Source organism: Leucopleurus acutus (assembly GCF_964270905.1).
Source record: "Leucopleurus acutus genome assembly, chromosome: 3".
NCBI lineage: Eukaryota > Metazoa > Chordata > Mammalia > Artiodactyla > Delphinidae > Leucopleurus > Leucopleurus acutus.
Genome location: NC_139145.1, coordinates 48,520,999 through 48,541,318, shown reverse-complemented (window position 1 = coordinate 48,541,318; position 20,320 = coordinate 48,520,999). Strand labels below are relative to the sequence as shown.

At 49.4% G+C, this 20,320-nt stretch overlaps 1 protein-coding gene and 1 pseudogene across 3 annotated transcripts; both read right to left on the bottom strand.

Annotated features, from left to right (window-relative positions):
• Positions 1-4,676: 4,676 nt before the first annotated feature.
• Positions 4,677-18,727, bottom strand: ATOX1 (antioxidant 1 copper chaperone). 2 transcript variants are annotated; one of them, XM_082836960.1, is made up of 4 exons: positions 18,635-18,727; positions 12,257-12,332; positions 7,936-8,105; positions 4,677-4,807 (listed from the first exon to the last, which is right to left on the bottom strand). In XM_082836960.1, the coding sequence occupies exons 1-3, from the start codon at positions 18,638-18,640 to the stop codon at positions 7,981-7,983; spliced, it is 207 nt and encodes a 68-aa protein (XP_082693086.1). In that variant the 5' UTR covers positions 18,641-18,727; the 3' UTR covers positions 4,677-4,807; positions 7,936-7,980. The 2 variants fall into 2 exon arrangements, with proteins under 2 accessions (XP_082693086.1, XP_082693087.1); XM_082836961.1 differs by having other exon boundaries at positions 12,257-12,329; positions 18,635-18,686.
• Positions 9,974-10,427, bottom strand: LOC309960284 (large ribosomal subunit protein uL15-like; annotated as a pseudogene). The gene has a single exon. The product of its transcript is annotated as a large ribosomal subunit protein uL15-like (transcript).
• Positions 18,728-20,320: the final 1,593 nt, after the last annotated feature.

Below are 20,320 nucleotides of genomic sequence, written 5' to 3'. Positions count from 1 at the left end.
CCTAGGAGTGGTGGGAGCCCAGGGCTGCCTGGCCTTTTCGTGTTTTCTCGCCTTCCACTATCAAAAGGGCATCAACGAGGACTTCCCTGGTGGTCCCGTGGTTAAGACTCCATGCTTCCACTGCAGGGGGAACTAGTTCCCTCTCTGGTTGGGGAACTGAGATCCTGCATGCCGTGAGGTATGGCCAAAAAAAAAAAAAAAAAATGGGAGGAGGGGCATCAACGAAGAGGCTAGTGACCAGGTGGTCTGATAACTCCAGCTCCGTCCCTGAGGAAGTGGTGGGCCAGGGAGGGGGGTAGGGATGGGAAGGGGAGAGCGAGTTCTGCCTCTGAGAAGCCACCATGGGGAGGGGCTGGACTGATGCCCCGGGTGTCAGGATGAACCCAGCCCCAGTCGTGAGAGACGTGCCAGGGAGGTGAGGGTGGGCTCAACGCCAGAACTTTCCCCCAGATTGCTGTCCAGAGCGGAGCCAGCTGCTTGTGGCATTCCCTCGCAGGGGTAGTGTGCAGGCCGAGGCTTGGGGCCCCGCTGTCGGGTGTAGGGGGGCGTGGATGTGGACATGGGGCTGGATGACCAGCCAGGCCTTCTTTTCAAAGATCCTGCAATGATAGCAGCAGCCAAGCTGAGCACTCGCCGTGTGCGTATATCACTCTGAGAAGAAGGCGTAGTTATTATCCTTATTTTACAGATGAGAAAACTGAGATCCTGGACAGTTAAGCGTCTTGCCCAAATTCACGCAGCTGGGAAACAGCCAGGCTGGCGCTGAACCCATCCGTTTGTCTGCAGAGCCTGCATTCTCATCTGAGATCCAGCTGGCTTCTAGCTGCCTGGGGATTTGTGGTCCTAAAAGGATTAGGATACTAGGAGCCCCTGATGAGCAGGCCGATGGGGGATAGCATCCTTATTTCCAGAGGCTTTGATCTTTTCTTTCAAGGCTCCAACTGGCAGTCATGAGATTTGCAGACTTTTCCCTTCTTGGGAGGCAGATTAGGAGACTCGCCTCATCCACTTAAACTAAGTGGCCACAGCCCCTAAAGACATGGAAATCTAAAAGCAGCTCTGCCGGACACTCCCCAGAAATTACAGACTCGTGCTTTGAAGAGACTGTCCCTAATTAAAGGAGGGTGCCACCAAGAGGGCTGTGACCTGAACAACCACTGCTCTCCTCCACGCAGCACAGCGCTTGAGGGTCCATTTTTCCTTTTCAGAGTCTGCAGGGTTGAAAGGACCTAGATCCCAAGACTTCCAACTTCCAGTTTTCAAACTTCAAATTGTATAATTGTGAAACGTTTTGTTCAAAAAGCTTGATTTGTGGAATGCCACCGTCAAGCATTAGGCATGTGATGATCTTAAGTCCCACCATAGCCACCTGAGGTGGGTACATTATGATCCCCATTTTACATATGTGGAAACTGACTTGCACAAAAGAATCAGTTACCTGCCCAAGGTCATGCAGTTATTAAGTGGTGGAGGTGGAATTTGAATCCAGATCTGCTCAAGTCCAGATCGTGGCTGAATACCTCTGGGCTCGGTAGGTAAAACCATACGTTGAGCTGCTTTGGTTTGGCACCTGAGACTGTCACCCGGTGCCCTGTGGAGCCCTTGGGGAACCTGGCCAGCACCAGACAGCAGTTTGAAAAACTGGAAACAAGTCCAGTGTCCATCAACAGTTGAATGAATAACACTTTGTGGTATGGCCATGCAATGGAATACTACTCAGTGATAGGAAGTGAGTATCTAATCACTGATACCTCAGTAACATGGGTGAATTTCAAAGTCACTGTGCTGAGCGGAAAAAGCCAGACAAAAATGAGTACATTCTGTATGATTGTTATTTAAATAAAAGTCTAGGAACTGCAAACTAATTGACAGTGGCAGAAAGCAGATGGTGGTTGCTTGAGGGGGGAGGGAGGGGTGGAAGGATTTCCCAGGGGCCTGAGGGGAGTTTCCCAGGTGATAAATGTCATCACTCTGTTGATTGTGGTTATGGTTTACATGAGCGTGTATGTGTATCTTTAAAAATTACATATAGGCTTAAATTGTGTACAGTTTAGTGAATGAAATTATACCTCATTAAAGCTGTTAAAAACAAAAACACTTAAAAGTCAAAAACTTGTCCTTAACAGGAGGCAGGGACAGGAGATGACTTGCTCAAGCTCACTCAGAGCAGACGGGCTCCCTCTGCAGCCCACCCCCCGGTCACGGGCGATGGACCCTCTCCCGAGTTCATGGGGGCTGTGAGGCTTCTCTCCAGCCCTGGGAATGTCAGCACTGGACACGGTAAGGCTTTGGCCACAGGGTGGGGTGGTCGGCAGAGGCCAAGGAGCCGGGAACAGTGAGCCCCAGGGGGGGCTCCAGGCTGCTGTACTCACACCAGGGACCTTTGACAAAAACATAACCCTGCTGAAAGGATCAGACCAGGTGATCTCCACCTCTGTGAGATTAACTCAACAAATGCCCCCTGCACACCTACCACGTTTCTGGGTCTGTCCTGGTCCGCTGGCTTACAGGGACCAGATGAAGATGAATGACATGAACGCAAGGGCAGGACACACAATAAATGCCCCCCAGATGGCAGCCATTACACATCCATCAAATATCCCCTCAGTGCCTGTTCTGTGCGCTGAGGGAATAGATACGGGGCCTGATCCTTGAGGACAGGAAAGACACGTGGACGAAAAGCTTTGCCTCAGCCCCGAAGCTAGTGGGATAAATGCTGTGAGGGCCAAGAGGAGAAATAAATTACTTCCAGTTGTGGAGAGTTTTTCATGCAGGCTGTGGTATGCAAGGGAAGAAAAGGAATTTGTACGTGGCGACAGGCGGGGCTGGGGAGGCAGGCAGAGATCATGCCATTTCGGGGCAGCATAAACAAATGCAAGGCACCTGGGAGACACAGGAGGCGCGGTGGCTGCAGGGGGCGCTGGAAAAGCTGGGCAGGTGGGCTGGGGTCAGGTGCTGGGGAGAGCACCTGGGTGACAGGTGGACACATCTGCTCCCCCCTGCCACACCCTGCTGTGTGGTCTCATTTGCTCCAGCTGCTTGGGGCCTTGGCCTCAGCTGGAAACGTGGATTCCAGCGGGGGGTGGGGGGTAAGAGAAGAGTCAAAGGAAAGGAACTCCTCCAATGACCACTCGGCCCAAGACACCAGTGTCTTTACCCTTGGGCATTCCCAGTGGGCCAGACAGCCTGAACCAGGTGTCCTGGGAAGCTGTGAAAATGGAAAAACTCAAGTTTGTACTCCCAGCGCCCGCAGAAACTGTCTTCAGTGTCTCCGTGGATGGTCAGAGCCAAAGAACACTGCCATCTTGTGGCCAAGGACCCTAGATACCATGAGGGCAGGAAGAGTCCCTGTGCCCCCAAGAGACCACAAAGGCAGAAATGGCTGAGATTTGTTTTAATACTCTCATAATGGGACCCAAATTATGCTCGCATACAGTTCAGAGTTGGCAAAGTTTCCAAATCTTACGTAAGGCCCCTGAGGTACAGATATGGTACGTTGTGCAGGTGAGAAAACTGCCTCTGGGAGAGATGAGGCGACTGGTCCAAGGTCACAGGTCGCCAAAGGCAGAGCTGGGTCTCATCCCAGGTCCAGCAGCGCTGGTCCCCAGTCACTGCCCAGTAGATGGTCAAAGCAGTGATTCTCAATGTGTGGTCCCCAAGGCCTTTCAGAAGGAACACGAGGTCAAAACTATTGACACAAGATGCCTTTTTCTCTTTTTCTTACAATCATGCAGTGAAGTTTCCAGAATCTAAGCGCTGTGCAATGACCTCATCTCGCCCTGATGGCTAATGGGATATATGCTTGCGTATTCTTGTGTTTCAGAAATTCCTGTTTTAATTTCTGTTATGGCATAACCCACATGACCATAAGCTCTTTGAGATACTCAGTAATTTTTAAGAGTGTAAAAGGGTCCTGGGATGAAACAGTTTGATAGCTGCTGGCTTAAAGAAATATTTTTTAAAAATAAGTAAAGTTGTACAAACTAAAACATTTCCCTTTGTTTTGATATAATTGCATCAACTCTGTAAGGCACTAACTTTTAGGCTGACTGGAATTCTAATTGCCATTTCTACAGATCTTTGATTAATTAAATACACACAAAAATGTATGTGGATAGAGAATGTTCACTGAGTGATTACTAACTGACAAGCACTATCTAAGCGACTTACATGAGTCCCCTCATTTAATCCCTACAACCACCACTTGCAGGAGATGCTGTTACATTTTATGCTTGCGGACACCAAGAGGTTACGTGGCCCAGCTGGGAGGTATGGAGCTTGGACTCTATCCCAGGCAGTCTGTCTTCGCTGCCTTTTCTCATTATTCTAACTGCCATACAATTTTACCTCCCTTAAATGCGATTCACTTGACAGACAAAAGTTTTTCACAATACAGAGTCTAAGAAAGTAGTGAAAAGAAAGAGGATCACCCACCTGATCCAACACCTTCACTTATAGATGAGGAAAAGTGAGGCTCAGAGAGGGGAAGTGACCTGCAAAAGCTCACACAGCAAAGACTCAGAATCCATCGGACCTCTTTCGCCCAGTTGGGAGCTCTTAGAACTCCAACCCAAGCAAGCACTGCAGTTATCTCCTTCAGAGCAACATGTGAGCAGCACAGCACAGCACGTAAGCAAGTGACATCAAGACCAGGCAAGAGACAATATCTCCAGCAAAATCGACTTGACTTTATTGCAAGGAAGCTATAGAAGAGCAGGGCAAGTGAGGGTCTCCGCAGGAACTACCATCGCTGAGCAGGATTGTCAGGTCCTAGATCTGTCTGGAAGGCAGGAGCTGGCTCAGCATCCTGGAAGAGAAGAGAAGTGAGGTGGAACACAGGCGCCATCTGCTGGGCACGTGGAGACATTACAAAAGCAGTAAAGGTTCACTAAGAGGCAGTTGTACCGGGTGAGGTGGGAAACCCAGGTGCTGGAGCAGCATGTCCAGCCCTGCATGCTGCTTCTACCAGCACTGCCTCTTGGCAGTCTTGACCAGAACCCATTGATCTTGCTAAGCCCGTCACCGCCGAGGCCCTCTTCTGGGGAACTCCCAGGGCTGCTGGGGCACCTTCCCTGTCCTGTTTCAACTTATACCAGGAGGGCAACAAAAGAAATCACGAGCAAACAAATCTGCCGAGCGCCAGACGATCAAGGAAACTTCAGAACAATAAACATTCTATCTCTGGTTCCTGAACCTGGCTTCAAATCCGTCACTGGGCAGCCTCTTAAAACAGACTCAGAGACAGATGCTGCCTGGTGTGTGGGGTAAAAGCTTACCTGGTCAGTGATTCTCACCCAGTGCCATGCATATGAACCTCCAGGAGCCTTTTCATACTACACATGGTTACTGACAGATGTGCAGATGAAATTATATGATGCCTGAATTTGCTGTGAATATGGGGGTGGAGAGAGCGGGCCGTGGATGAAATGATGGCAATGACTTGATGGTCGTTGGATCTGGGTGATGGGTACGTGGAGATTCATTTTACTACCCTACTTGCATAGGTTCGACACTTCCTATAATAAAAAAGCTAAAATTAATTAATTAAAACTACTATGAGAACTATCCAGCCATAGAAAGGAATGAAGTACTGATACATGCTAAGCTTGGGTGAATCCTGAAAACATTATGCTAAGTGAAAGAAGCCAGACACAAAAGGTCACATAACGTATGATTCCTTTTATATGGAAATATCCAGGGCAGGTGAGTCCAGGGGGCAGAAAGCGGATTGGTGGTTGCCAGGGGATGGAGAGAGGAGGCAGTGGGGACAGCCTAAATGGGTACAGGGAGTTTTTCTAGGGTGATGAAAAGTTTTGAAACTAGAGAGAGGTTGGATGTACAACATTGTGAATACACTAAAGGCCAATGAATGGTACACTTTAAAATGGTTAATTGCATGTCATGTGAATTTCATCTCAATAAAAAAAAGAGCCTACTATGAGAAAAATACACATTAAGCTACACATGGTTTACAACAGGTAGGTATTGCTTTTTTAGTCAAACAAAATTCACATGCTCAGGTCGGGAGTTTCCAATTCAAAGTGTCTATACTGGGGCTCCCCCACGTGTGTAGCCAGCTGAGGAAGTTTTTTTTCTCTTCCCTCCCTCCATCCCTCTTTGTCACAGAGACTTTTATAAACACAGTCTTACACGGAGGCCCAATATAAAACGGGGCTACTTGGGATACATGGAAGGGCCTAGGGTCCCACCCTCCCACCCTCCCCCCAAAACCCTAGGGATGCAGGAACCATGTGATGAACACTGGTATGGTAGAAACGTTACCCTCCCTTTAAGGATCATCCTTCATATTCAGAGGGATTTCACAGTAACCTCCACAAGGCAGGAAAGCAGGGCAGAGGTTATAGCCCCATTTTACAGGAGGGAGGACTAAGTCTCAGGAATGAAAGAGAAGTGTCCACTGTCAGAATGTGAAATGAGGGCAGAGCTAAAAACTAGACTCCTAGAATACTGATTATTCATCCTGGGCTCATTCCTGAACATGGTTCCTCCATGGGCAGGAAGGGGATGACGAAGACAGACACATCTGACATCTCATGATTTGCACGTGATGTCACCAGATACACAGGACACTGCCACGGCTCAGATTCCAACGCACACCTTTAGGAAGGAGGCTGCAGCTGAAGTTCACCGCCATGGCCCAGCAGTCAGTTGTAGTTGGATGCCTGATTCTCAGCCTGCCCCTGGCACTCACCTGTGTGGGGCTTTGGTCAAGTCACTTCCCCTCTCCAGGCCTCATTTTCCTTAATTACAGTGAGAGCACTGACCGACATCAGGGATGTGGCGATTGTTGTAATACATGCATGAAGGGCATGAGAGGCACTACGGGGCCAGTGACTGCTAGGAGGGCTGTGCTGTGAAGGATTCTGAGACTGTGGCTAGGCACGGAGGGAAGGAATGCTGGATGGATGACTAAAGTCTGCCCTGGTTCCGCAGTGAAGGGTGCTGGCACAGTGTCACTAGCCTCCTTTCTGGATTACGTAAAATCAAAGGGAACATCCAGCTTAAACACGCTGCTGTTTTTTGTTTGTTTGTGTTGTTTTTCACCTTTAACAGCTTTATTGGGGGTGTAACTGACATGCTATACGTAGACATATTTTAAGTGCACAATGTGATGATCTGTGACTTATCAATTGCATACACCCACATACCCTCACCACACTCAAGATAATGAACATTTCCAACCCCAAAGTCTCCTCCTGCCTCTCCTTGCCACCCCACGTCATCAAGCAATCACAGATCTGCTTTGGTCGCTATAGGTTCGTTTGCATTTTTTAGAACTTTATATAAATGATATCATACAGTATGTGAGATTCATTGCAGTTGTTGCATGGACAATAGTATTCAATTCTATGGCTATACCACAATTTGTTTATCTATTCATCTAGTGATGGACATCGGGTTGTTTCCAGCTTTTGGCTATTACAAGTAAAGCTGCTCTCAGTATTTACAAGTCTTCATATGGACAGTGCTTTCCATTTCTCTTGGGTAAATACCTGGCAAAGGAATGGCTGGGTCATATGGTAGGTTTTAAGAAACTACCACATTGACCACAGTATTGTCTTTGCACCAGTCTGGGCAGAGGGCATGCTCAGGAAGCTGAGAACAGTTCCAAGTGGGGACAGAGGCCAAGGTGAACTAACTCACCTGGTCAGTGCACTGGACCACAAGGCTCAGGGCGTAGGTGTCACCTCTGATGGGACCGTTAAGTTATCAAAGCAAAAGACACATTGCTCAGGGCCATATGCTTAAACTTAAACCCTGCTGATCATGAAATGTACCCTGAAGTCATAGAGGGGACCCTGGGAGACATCATGAAGTGCTCTGTCTACTCACAGGGGGCTGGAAGGAGTCCCTGAGCTTGTGATTTGCATCCGGTAGAGACATATTTTGTTGCAGTGTCGGGGCCTCACCCACCTGCCCACTTTGGTCCATCCTGCAGGCTGGGGGCCCAGGCCCTTGCTACTTGGGGCCGAGGTAGGAAACGGCCTTTCCTGTTTTCCCCAGGGTCTCCAGCAGAGTGTCCACGCTGTGCTCAGAGTCGACGCAGACCTTCTTGTTGGGCAGGTCAATGTCAAATTGAACTCCTGCAGGAAGGGGGATGAGGGGGGACAGAGACGTTCCCAGTCAGGCTCCTGAATTATTGACCACCACCCTTCCCTTCTCCTCTAGACCAAGGATTGGCACACTTCTCCTGAAAAGGGCCAGAGAGCACATGTTTTAGGAACTGTGGGCTGCATAGTCTTCTGTATATTGTTTTTACAACCCTGTAAAAATGTAAAAACCATTGTCAGCTGTGCAAAAACAGGCTGTGGGCTGGATTGGGCCCAGGGGCTGTAGTTTGCCCATCCCTGCTCTAGATGGGGGCTTTAAAAATTTTTTTTTCTTCATTGCAAAAGTAATACAGACACACTTTTTTTCTTTTTTGGCCGTGCCATGCGGCATGTGGGATCTTAATTTCTCTACCAGGGATTGAACCCGTGCCCCCCCTGCAGTGGAAGTGCGGAGTCTTAACCACTGGACTGCCAGGGAAGTCCCCAGACACACCATTTAAAAAGGAAAAAGGCAAGCATTTCTGAATAAAATTTGAAACTGTAAGGCCCCTACTATTTCCTACCTCTAAGGATCACTGAACAATAGGGCCCCTATCCAGTGTTTCTCCCTGATGGACAAATGAAAAATAATTCCCCAAAGTGGCATCATACTCTGTAAACAGGTCTTGCTATAGGTCACTTTCCAATGTCCAGGATATCTTGCCATCTCAGTGCATACAGACTTACTTCATTCTTTTTTAACAGCTACACCATATCCCATAGTGTGGATGTACCATCCATCTACTCAGTCCCCCTCTGAAGGACACTGAGGTTGCCTCCAATCTCTCACTATGATCACAACAATGTAAACATACTTCAACGTATCTTATAAAACTTGTGGAAATATTTCTACACCATGAATTCATAGAATGGAAATTGTGGGGCAAGACTTGCACACTTTTTATTTTTTTCATTAGCATTTCATGATGTATTTCGTTGACCATTAAGACTCCTATGCACAGGGACCCATAAGTCCTGACAACTGCTTTCTAGAATCCGAACCACTCTGATAAAAAAAAGCCCTGGTGTGTTTAAAATTCAGATTGTTGGGCCCCATTCCAACATTCTGATTATGACCAGAATGGTTTGGTCTGAGATGAGGAAGCCAGGTGGAAGAACCTTAGACTGAGGAAGTAAGTTCCAAAGAACCACTTCTATCCTACCAGTGACCCATCTTTCCAACGTGACTCAGCAAAATGTGGTAAAGATCATGAGTTTTCCCCCCTTGAGTCCCATGGAACAGTTAAGGGCACATTCTCCCACTCATTTATAAATTCAGAGCATACAATGGCAATAGGCCTTTCAACGATATGTCCATTATCAACAGGTAGCATTCTCGCTTTCAAAGTGAGAAGCCTCAAATTAGGTAACCAGCCAAGGCCTTATTCTAAGTGTTGGTGCCATGTCTTCCATACTCTGAGGGGAGCTGGCAAAGGAGCCCAGGTCTTCATTCCCTAACTCCTAGAACCCGTTAGGTGGGTTTCGGTACAGGTAGGGAGGCAGAAGTGCCAAAGAACCTACACTCACACCAGACGAGGACAGCACTTGTTATCCTTTAATGCAGCGGTCCCCAACCTTTTTGGCACCAGGGGCCAGTTTTATGCAAGACAATTTTTCAGGCGATGGGGAGGGCAATGGGGAGCAGTGATGGGGAGTGATGATGGGGAGGGAGATGGGGAGTGGTGATGGGGAGGGCGATGGGGAGGGGCGATGGGGAGTGGCGATGGGGAGGGTGATGGGGAGAGCAATGGGGAGCGGCAGATGAAGCTTCGCACACTCACCCACTGCTCACCTCCTGTTCGCTGGGCTGGGCTGGGGAGGGCATGGTGTCGGGGACCCCTGATTTAATGACTCTCCCACCATGTAGCTTCAAGCTGCCAGGACACAAGCCCCACCCACACCCTTCATCTTCTCCTCAGCTCTTCTGCTGAAGAATTTGGGCTTCCCAGTGACAGGCTGCTTTGGGAGCTTCCCCTCCCCCAGAACTCTGCAGTAACCCAATCGCGCCACATCAGTGACAGGAGCAGCTCCAGTCTTGTTCTTGGCGGCATTTACCCGTGTCTGCTCGCTGACCAAGGTCCATAGTTTATCAAGGTTGACGGCTGGGCAGAAGCTCTAGTTCCTCGTTAAGGGGTAACGCCTAATACCAACTTTCCCAAAGTATCCTGCGTGATATCTGTCAAAGTTGATCCTGTGGTGATGCATGCCACCAGCATTACCGTGGCCTCCCGGGTGCTTCCAGTGTTTGATGATGCAGCCATGGCCATGGCTCAGGTGGCCCCTAAGTTTCCAGGTCTTCCTTAGTCCAGATGGCATGTTGGCGGCCGAGATAAAAGAGGAAGGCCTCTGCAAAGTCTTGCGGGCTATTGAGCACAGGGGCCTAGCACACTTTAAATATTCATAGGTTTTGCAAAACTGCCCTCCTAAAGGGCTGTGCCCATTTGAAGCCCCTCGGTGGCATAGGGGAGTAGGTACAAATGGGTCTTCTTTTTTTTTTTTTTTTTTTTTTTCAAATGGGTCTTCTTGAAACAACAGAGGGAGAATCCCAGGCCTGGCTTCACCACTGACTGGCTGGGTCCTGCCTATCACAGGCCTCAGGTTCCCCATCGGTACATGAAGGAGTTGGGGTCAGCCAGCCCCTGTGGGCTCTCCAGTTCAAGTATGCCACTGCTCTGTGATTCCTCAGGCCCAGCACTGCTCATCTGTGGCCCCGACTAGCTCAGAAAACCCTTCTGACCCTTCTTAAGCGGCCACCCCAAGTGGGGATAGTAGTGAAAGAGGGAGAGATACCTGCCCAAGCTCAAAGGCAGATCCTCAGGCACCAGTGAAGGGCCTGAAAAAGCACACGGCACGGGATTTAGTCCTAACCTCTGACTCTGTACCTAGTGGATACCAGGGAGAGGGCAATGTATCCTGGCTGCACTCTGGGTTTTGTCTTTTGATTCAGAAGTGTCTCCCTCCTCTTTGGAGCAAATATTCTGGTGGCATCACAGAGCTGGAAGACACTCTGGCATCATCTGACCCAGTGGATTTCAAGCTGTGTTTCTGGTAGCCCAGGTCCCTGGACAGGTGTCCTGGAGCCAGCAAGAGTGAAAGCAGGCCCTCCCTCACTTCATGCAGAGCTGGTGCTTGCATAGAAGGGGTTGTGAGCAGAGTTATACTGTTAAAGCATCCACAGCAAAGCTGAGAGGCTGACTTTCCCATACCATAGCTGGGGAAAGCCAGGCCCCGGGAGAGGAGGCCAAGGTCACATGGCAAGTCAGCAGCCAGGCTCTTTTCACTGTTTCAGATTCTTTTACAGTTCAGATTCCAGTTTACAGTCTAGAAACCAGCCATGGACTCACTGTGGGACACTGGGCAAGTCACTTCCCCTCCTGGGGCCTGGTGTCAACATCCCCATTCCACAGACGGAAAGTACAGCTCAGAGGACGGTGTTAAGTGCTGACGAGATGACATCCACGTGAAAGCCCTTTGAAAACTGGGTGTTACTATTATCCAGGGTGAAAAGACTAACTGCCCCAGCACTACCACAACTCTGACCACAGCTCTGTCATGACTTCATGGAGCCCCAGGACCAGACCCCAGCCCCCTCTGGGCCTCCGTTTCCCCAGATGAGAATTGAGGGGACTGGAGGAGATGAATGGTTTTCTAAATACACCCAGAAGAGGTGCTTTAGGAGTTCTGCACAGGACTGATCCAAAGTTTATTTCTTAAAATGTTACAGCTTCTAAAAATCTTAATAGAAAATGACACTCAAATGCGTCACATAACAAAAGTTATCACACTGAAGATGAATGTGATTACCAACATACTAAGTAATACTGCCAGGGCTCCACGTGGCCAAATCCCAGCTCTGCCACTACTGGCTGTGTGATCCCAACAGGTTACTTAACCTCTCTGAACTTCAGTTCCCTCCTGCTTGAAATGGAGATGGTCAAAGCAGCTACCTGAAATGGTCAGGGTGAGGATTAAATGATGTGATCCACGGAAGCCACGAAGCAGAGTCCTTGGCATATGCTAAGTACTCAATATGTTTTGGTGTTACTGTTATCAGCTTAAACTCAAGCTTCTCCCGTTCCATGCCTACATGCATTTAATATAAGTGTATCTGTCTCCCCACCCCCATCCGAGGGCCACACACTCACCTCCCAGCTTGTTGAGGACCCGAGTGACTGCATTAGAGCAGCCTTCACAGGTCATGTCCACGGAGAACTCGTGCTTCTGAAACAAAGGAGACCATGAGCCAAGTCCATAAGCCAAGTCCCCACCAGCATGCAGGCCCACTCGGGAGCCAAGACGCAGGGCAGAGAAAAAGGCAAGATCCGGCTTTCATCACACTCCCCAGCAGCCTGAGGGAGCCCCACGCTCTGAGCCCCACTCTCTTAAACTGCACAGTAACTAAGGGTTTCTATATCTCACAGGTGGTTGCGTTAAAGGACAGAATCCCTCAAAACCCTTTAGCGGCGTCTGGGACACGCGAGAAGAATCACCTGGGAAGGTAGTTTAAGATGTTGGTTTCTAGTCTCATCTTCAAAGCCCTGATTCTTCAGCTATGGGGTTGTCTCAGGATCACTAATAACTCTAATGTGGGTGGGCCCCATGCTCTGAACAGTGCTGATCTGGTGGTCTTAATTATGCATTAAAAGCTCACTCTCTGCATTAGACTCACCTGGGAGCTTACAAAAACTATAGGTTCCAAGGGGAGAAAGCGGGAGGTGGCGAGCGTGGGATGAATTGGGAGATCGGGATTGACGTATGTACACTAATATGTATAAAATGGATAACCAATAAGAACCTGCTGTATAAAAACAAACAAACAAACAAAAACTATAGGTTCTGATCAGCAAGCCAGAGGGCTGAGGCATCTATTATGGTCAATAAGCTTCCCTGGTGACTCTGAAATATGGAGACCACTGCTGCCATCCAAGTGCTTCAGAGGTAGCACCTGAATCCTGGGAAGGGAGAGGATTTGCCTGGGCTCCCAGTGAGCTGAATCTGGGCCAGTAAGGGAACCCAGGCTCCTGGACTCTGCATGAGGGCTCAACATCCTACAGTCTCCAGGATATCTAACAAACCAAGGGCCTGAAGGCAAGCTCCCAGAAGATGAGGCTTTGCTCCGTTCACTGCTGCAGCCCCAATACTTGGAACAGTGAGCGCCTGGCACAGAGCAGGGGCTTAACACATTTTGTTGGGTGAATGGATGTTTGACACAGCTGGTTGAACAACCCTGGGTCCTTCCTTTGCTTTCAAACAAAGGTTACTTATACCAATACTTCCCTTATTTTAAATCTCTGGAAATGAGACCTGGCTTCAGATCCCAGCTCTGGCACTTAGTAGCTGTGTGGCCATGAGTAAGTTACTTAACTCCTTTGTGCCTTGGTTTCTGTATCTGCAAAATGGGGATGAAAGTCCCTCTCCAGGCTGGTGAATGGGATGAACACAAGATTTTAAGTGTGGTAGCCAGCATGCAAGATGGCCCAGTGATCTCTGCTTCCTGGTATTTATGCCCTTGAGTAGTCCTATTCCACAGTGTCTCAGGGTTGGCCTGTGTGTCCAGTAGAATATGGCTGAAGTGACGTTAGGTGACCTTGGAGGCTAACGCAGAAAAGACATTGTGGTTTCTGCCTTACTCTCTCTGGGATCCTTCACTCTGGAGGAAGCTGGCTGCCATGTCCTAAGGACCCTCTGGCAGCCCTATGGAGAGGTGCACATGGTGAAGAGCTGAGCCCTCCAGCCAACAGCCGTGTGAGGGAGCCAACTTGGAAGCAGATCCTCCTTCAGAGGACCACAGCCCTGGACAACATCTTCACCGCAGCTTCCATGAGAGACCCTGAGCCAGAAATACCAGCTAATCTGCTTCCAGATTCCCGACTCTCAGAAACTATAAGTTAATAAATATTTGTTGTCTCAAACCACTAAGTTTTGGGGGTAATTACTCAGAAGTAATAGTTAATTCATATGTTAGGTAAAGAGACTGGAGCCTAGTAGTAGGTTCCACTGGGGTAAAAAGTTGGCTATTGGGGGAATTCCCTGGCGGTCCAGTGGTTAGGACTCTGTGCTGTCACTGCTGAGAGCCGAGGCTCAGTCTCTGGCCACGGAACTAAAATGCCACAAACCACTCGGCGCGGTTGAAAAAGTTAGCTATCAGATTATTAGTATTACTTTGTTCCACTTCCGTTTTTTCTGTCCCTTTAAAAAACTATGGCTACGTTTTCCATGGAGCTTTTCAAATCTCTTACCTCAATTGGAATTCTGGGCACAGCACTGTGTCTTGCTGGAAGACCTCAGGCAAAATCCCTGCCCTTAGGGGCCCCAGTCCACTTATCTGTACCAAAAGGGCATTAGCCAATTCAGTTTCCTCAGCCTCCGTGCACAGAAGAATCACAGGGGTGCCTGGTGACTGGGCAGCTCTGCAGGCAGCTGCCTCCGTGAGCTCTGTAGCTCTGGGTGGGCCCTGTGACTCTCCGTTTTTAACCCACTGAGGAGAAACAGAGGGGTGAGACCACACACTTGAGAAACATTGGTCTAAATGGCTTCTCAGCCTCTTTCCAAGTCTCAAACCACCTTTGGGTCTGGGTTATCATCATGCTGTACAGGGGAAACTGAGGCCAAGAGTGAAGCAGTTTGGTTTCTCGGTGCTGAATTACATAAGCATCGTTACAAACATCATGACACAACCAGGAGACCACTATCTTATGGAGGCCAAATCTGCCAAACCTGCCTTAAAGAAAATGGTTAGTCTTTCGTTTTTTCTAAACACCTCTGATCCCTTCAGCTCATTGTGTGACTATTCAGCAACCACCACAGCAAATTCTGGAAATAAGGATTTCTCGGGAGGATTCCATCATCTTGTCTTTAATGGGTGGTTCTCAGAACAAAGGTATCAGCATCACCCAGGAGCTTGCCAGACTGCAGACTCTCAGGTCCCACCCCAGGCCTCCTGAATCAGAATCCTTTTTTTTCTTTTCTTTTTTTCCAGAATCTTCATTTTTAACAAGACACCCAGCGCATTCCTGCCCACATTATAGTTTGAGATGCTGCTCTAGCACACAAACTGGCAAACTACAGCTTGCCTGCCACCTGGTTTTATAAAGTTTTACTGGAACACAGCTAAGCTCATTCATCTACTTTCACACTAGAATGGCAGAGTTGAGGAGTTGTAACAGACCACATGGCTCATGGAGCCTTAGGTATTCACTATCTCGCCCTTTAAGAAAAAGTTTGCTGGGCTTCCCTGGTGGCGCAGTGGTTGAGAGTCTGCCTGCCGATGCAGGGGACACGGGTTCGTGCCCCAGTCCGGGAAGATCCCACATGCCGCGAAGCGGCTGGGCCCGTGAGCCATGGCCGCTGAGCCTGTGCGTCCGGAGCCTGTGCTCCGCAGTGGGAGAGGCCACAGAGGTGAGAGGCCCGCCTACCGCAAAAAAAAAAAGAAAAAGTTTGCTGACTCCTGCTCTAGAATAACTGGTAATCAAGATTCATCAGTGGTTGGTACCTGTACCCCCATCCAAAGCTTTAATGGGTTTGTAAGACCAATATAAAACCCAAATCTAATGAGTGCCCACTATGTGAAATGCTCTTTATATAGTATCTCAGTCCTTACCCAGCCTGGAAAGGGAGCTAGTCACCGTACTACATGTAGGAGAAAACTTGAGGTTCCAGGGGTTAACTAAGCCACCCACAGTCCTGTGGTGGGTATGCGTTGAGGATGGGATGTGAACCCAGGCTTTTCTGGTTCCAGGGACACCTTGCTGGCTCTGGACCAGCAAATGGGGCTGCCACCCCCCACAATGATGACTCTTAGCAGGAGACCTGAGATGGGGACACCTTGTGAAGGAACCCAAGTTTTTGCTGCCCGAGGACTTGAAGTCAACAGATCTCTAAAGCTTTCTGTTGTTGGCTACAGACAGCGGGTCTCCTTCCCTCCTGCACCGTACAGAGGTCAGAAGCCAGCAGACGGCTTCCGTTGCGCAATCATTACAATTCAGTCCTCTCCTCCTCCACCTCTGAGTTGCAAAAGTAAATATGGGGTTGTGGAAAGTCTCCTTCCTGCGCAGAGTAATCCTGTCTTTACAGAGAATCCCAAGGTTGGCCCCACCAGCGAATGGTTGACTTTGCACAGTCCCAGCCCCTCAGAGCCTCTGCTCTGTCACCTACAAAACGGGTCCTGTAACGTAGAGGAAAAAGCCTAGTCATCTGTGCAATGCTTTAACAGAATCTCAGAACTGGAAGGGTGGGAATGGAACGGGGCCATACTATCCAGACCCCTCCCAGAGACGAAATGCTTTCTCATATATCCGGGGCGTTCAGGTTTTGAAGACCCTGATGACTGGGAATTTACTATTATTAGAGTGCCTACTACGTGCCAGGCACTGTGCATGCATGTCCTCGTTTAATCGTCACAACAACACCATGAGGTAGGCATTATTATTATCCCTTTTTTTTTTTTTTTTTTTTGTGGTACGCGGGCCTCTCACTGTTGTGGCCTCTCCCGCTGCGGAGCACAGGCTCCGGACGCTCAGGCTCAGCAGCCATGGCTCACGGGCCCAGCCGCTCCGCGGCATGTGGGATCCTCCCAGACCGGGGCACGAACCCATGTCCCCTGCATCGGCAGGCGGACTCCCAACCACTGTGCCACCAGGGAAGCCCCTATTATCCCTTCTTGACAGATGAGGTTAGGTCACTCACTCAGAGTGACACAGCTAGTGAATAGCAGGGCCTAGACCTACCCAAGCCTAAACTTTTAGCCACTGTGGTCCTTGTTAACATAGGGTTGAAACCTGCCTGCCTATAGTTCTACCAATTTGTCCTAGGTCTACACAAGACCTACCATTTCTTCGGGACTATGTCAGTGGCTGAGCTACATATTTTACTGGGATTTTTCCAGTTACTACTAACAACAGCCCTGTGAGGTCAGTTTTTACCCCCATTTTACACTAAAATCAAGGCAAAAAGAGGTAAAACAGCTTGCCTGAGGTCACGCAGCTGGCAAGGGGGGTGGGGTAGGGCACAGATTTTTCAAAGAGGTTTCTGAGATTCCAAGTGTTTTGTGCGAGAAACCTCTCAGGTGACACATCAATCCCTTTCCAGTTTTGGTGTGAGTCTCCTTCAGCTGTTCATCTCGTGGTATACGGCCAAGTGCCCTCTTCATTTGGATCATCTACTCTGGTGGGTCTTTTGTTCGTCAAAATTCCCAGAAGTGAACATAGAATAGAGCCATCCTCAAGCTGGCCTTTCCCTCACTGCCATCGCCCACAAAAGGTTGGCAGCCTCCGCCATCCCAGTTCCAGAGTGATTAATGCTGTCCTCTGACATTGCCACAGGCAGATTTGCTCAGCTGGGAGGGCTGATTCTCTCAGGTTCTTTGTCCATACTTTGTGTTGTCTGAGGATTTGTCTCAAGGTACCTGGCAAGACCCAAGGGAAATGACACCTGAGATGTTTGTGGCCTGGCCCAGGAGGCCTCTGGCTCACCTGTCATTTCCCCAAAGCTAGGCCGCTAGGACACAGGGCATCTGTGGGACACCTCTGTGTACCCACTTGGAGCAAGGCCAGAAAACCAGGCACCCTGGGGGAAAGTGCTAAACACCACCACTCCAGCCAGTAGCCCTGGGATGCAACTGGGATCAGAGCTTCCTCCCAAGCCGGTATGACTACTTTTGTTGGACATGTATCATGTGGTGAGGTCAGGAGAGACTGGGCCCCTGAAGATAAGGGGCTTAATCCTGGCTGCACCCATCTCCCAACACCACCTTGAATAAATTAGTGGGATTTTAATGTTTGTTTGTTTTTATCTGCAAAAGGCCTTAATCTTTTACCTACATAATGAGGCTATGAGTCTTATCATGTATACTGGATGGTAAGACTGAGTGAGCGGTTCATCCCTCCCCAGACTCTGCCACTGAGCAACTGGCGACTTTGGGCAGGTCCCTGAACCTCTCTGTAGCTCACGGGTTCAGGTTCATAAAGTGACCTGTAGAAAAGGTTAAAAGCACTGTCTCCATTCAGTGTGGCCCAGCGCTGACCTGAAACTCAGACACAGTGGGCAGAGGAAGGGAAGACAAACACGGATCTCCAAACTCCTGTCCTGTCCGGGAGGTAACAGTCACCCCAAGCCCCTCTTTCAGGCCAGCTCCGCGGTAAGGGGCATCCACGTGGGAGACGCAGGGACTAGCCATCCCAGTTCCGGATCGCCACCGACTCCCTGTGTGACCTCCAGCGACTCTCTGCCCCTCGCTGGGTCTCAGTTTCCTCGTCTTTGCAGGGAAGCTTTAGGCTTGTAATCGCTTGAAGGCCTTGCAGCTTCGATGTTCTGAAGCCTGACTGCCAGATAAAACTCCCTTGGGATCCGATTTTCGGGAGGGTCGAAGAAGCTGGGGGCTGGGTGGGGAGGGGTGAGAAGAGGGGCGACAGCTCCGGGCGCGGCCTGTGCCCTTCAAGAGGGACCTCTGGCCAAAAGGCGGTGCAGCCGAAGCACAAGCCGGAGGCCGCGGGTCTGCGCGGGGCGGGGACGGCGCGACAACTTACCGGCATGACTGAGGAGCTGGCTGCAGGCACTGGAGCGAGGGCGCTGCTTCCCCCGGCTCTGAGAGCGGACGCCAGTGCGCTTCCGGGTGTGCACGCGGGCGAGAGCCGCCCTCTGGCCCAGGCCCCGCCCACTCCGGTCCCGCGGGCTGGCAGCTGCCTGAAGACCGTAGGCCTCCCCGCCTCCTTCCGGCCGGGACGGGGCCACTGGAGCCCCGCCACGACTACGCTGGGCGGTGGGCGGGATGTTAGGCGAGCCTGCCTTGCTTGTTAGCCATTTTTAGAACTCCTGCTCCGCGTCAGGCTTGTATTAGGGGGCTGGGAATACTGGGGCCCCCGCGCTGTGAACAGGACACACTCCACCCCCCACCCTCCCATCCCTCCCTCCCTAGAGGGACAATCTCAGTTTCTCAGTCAGTATTTGTTGATTGCCAACCATGGGCCGGCACTGTGCTAGGCATCCAAGATGCAGTAGTGGAAAAGACACAGCCTAGTAGGGAGCCAGGGAAGCAGGCGATGATAATGCAAGATAATGCAAGTGTTAAAGGAGCTGTGTATTTGGAGCGAAGAAAGGATCTCTAACTCAGGGGCGGTTCGTGAAGAGAGGAGGCTTCCAGAGGAGGAAGTCTTCGTTCATCTGAAGATGGAAGATGGGCCCAATTGGGAAGGAAGGAGACAGAACAGCATGTAAAAGTTGAAAGACATTAGAGGGCATGCCTTGGGAGGCAGAGATATTCAGATTGAGGGGCAGGCACGGAGAGAGATGGAGAAACGAAGCTGCAAAGACAGGAGACCCACAGATGCTCTAGGACACTTACAAAGAGGTGTACCAAGACCCAGAACTTCAGACACACACACACACACACACACACACACACACACACACACACACACACACACACACACACACAGTACCAGGCTGGTTCTGTCCTTGTAATATCCAAGGGGCTCCCTCCAAGTTAATAGCTTCAAAGATCTCTCATCACTAGAACTGCTTGGAGAGCTTATTAAAAACTCAGATTTCTAGTCCTTTCATTAGATACACTGTCCCTTAATTTCCAGGTGTATTTTTAGTCTGCGTCCTCCTTCTGGTTTGGGGAACCACGTTGAGGAAAACTATAGTCTTTTTTTTTTTTTTTTTTTGGCCAAGCAGCGAGGCGTGCAGGATATTAGTTCCAGGGATCAAACCCGTGCCCCCTGCAGTGGAAGCGCAGATTCTTAACCACTGGACGGCCAGGGAAGTCCCAAATTATAGACTTAACACATACCTGAAACCTTTTTGAGAAAGTATGCTGGTTGTTGATTTATTGTCTCTTAGCTCCAATTCATCCTTTTTTTTTTTAAAGAGCTCATTCATGTAATTTTATTTTTTTTTGAATTTTTATTTTTTATATAGCAGGTTCTTATTAGTTATCTATTTTATACATATTAGTGTGTATATGTCAATCAAAATCTCCCAATTCATCCCACCACCACCACCACCACCCCCAGCCACTTTCCCCCCTTGGTGTCCATACGTTTGTTCTCTATATCTGTGTCTCTATTTCTGCCCTGCAAACCTGTTCATCTGTGCCATTTTTCTAGGTTCCACATATATGCGTTAATATACGATATTTGTGTTTCTCTTTCTGACTTACTTCACTCTGTATGACAGTCTCTAGATCCATCCACATCTCTACAAATGACCCA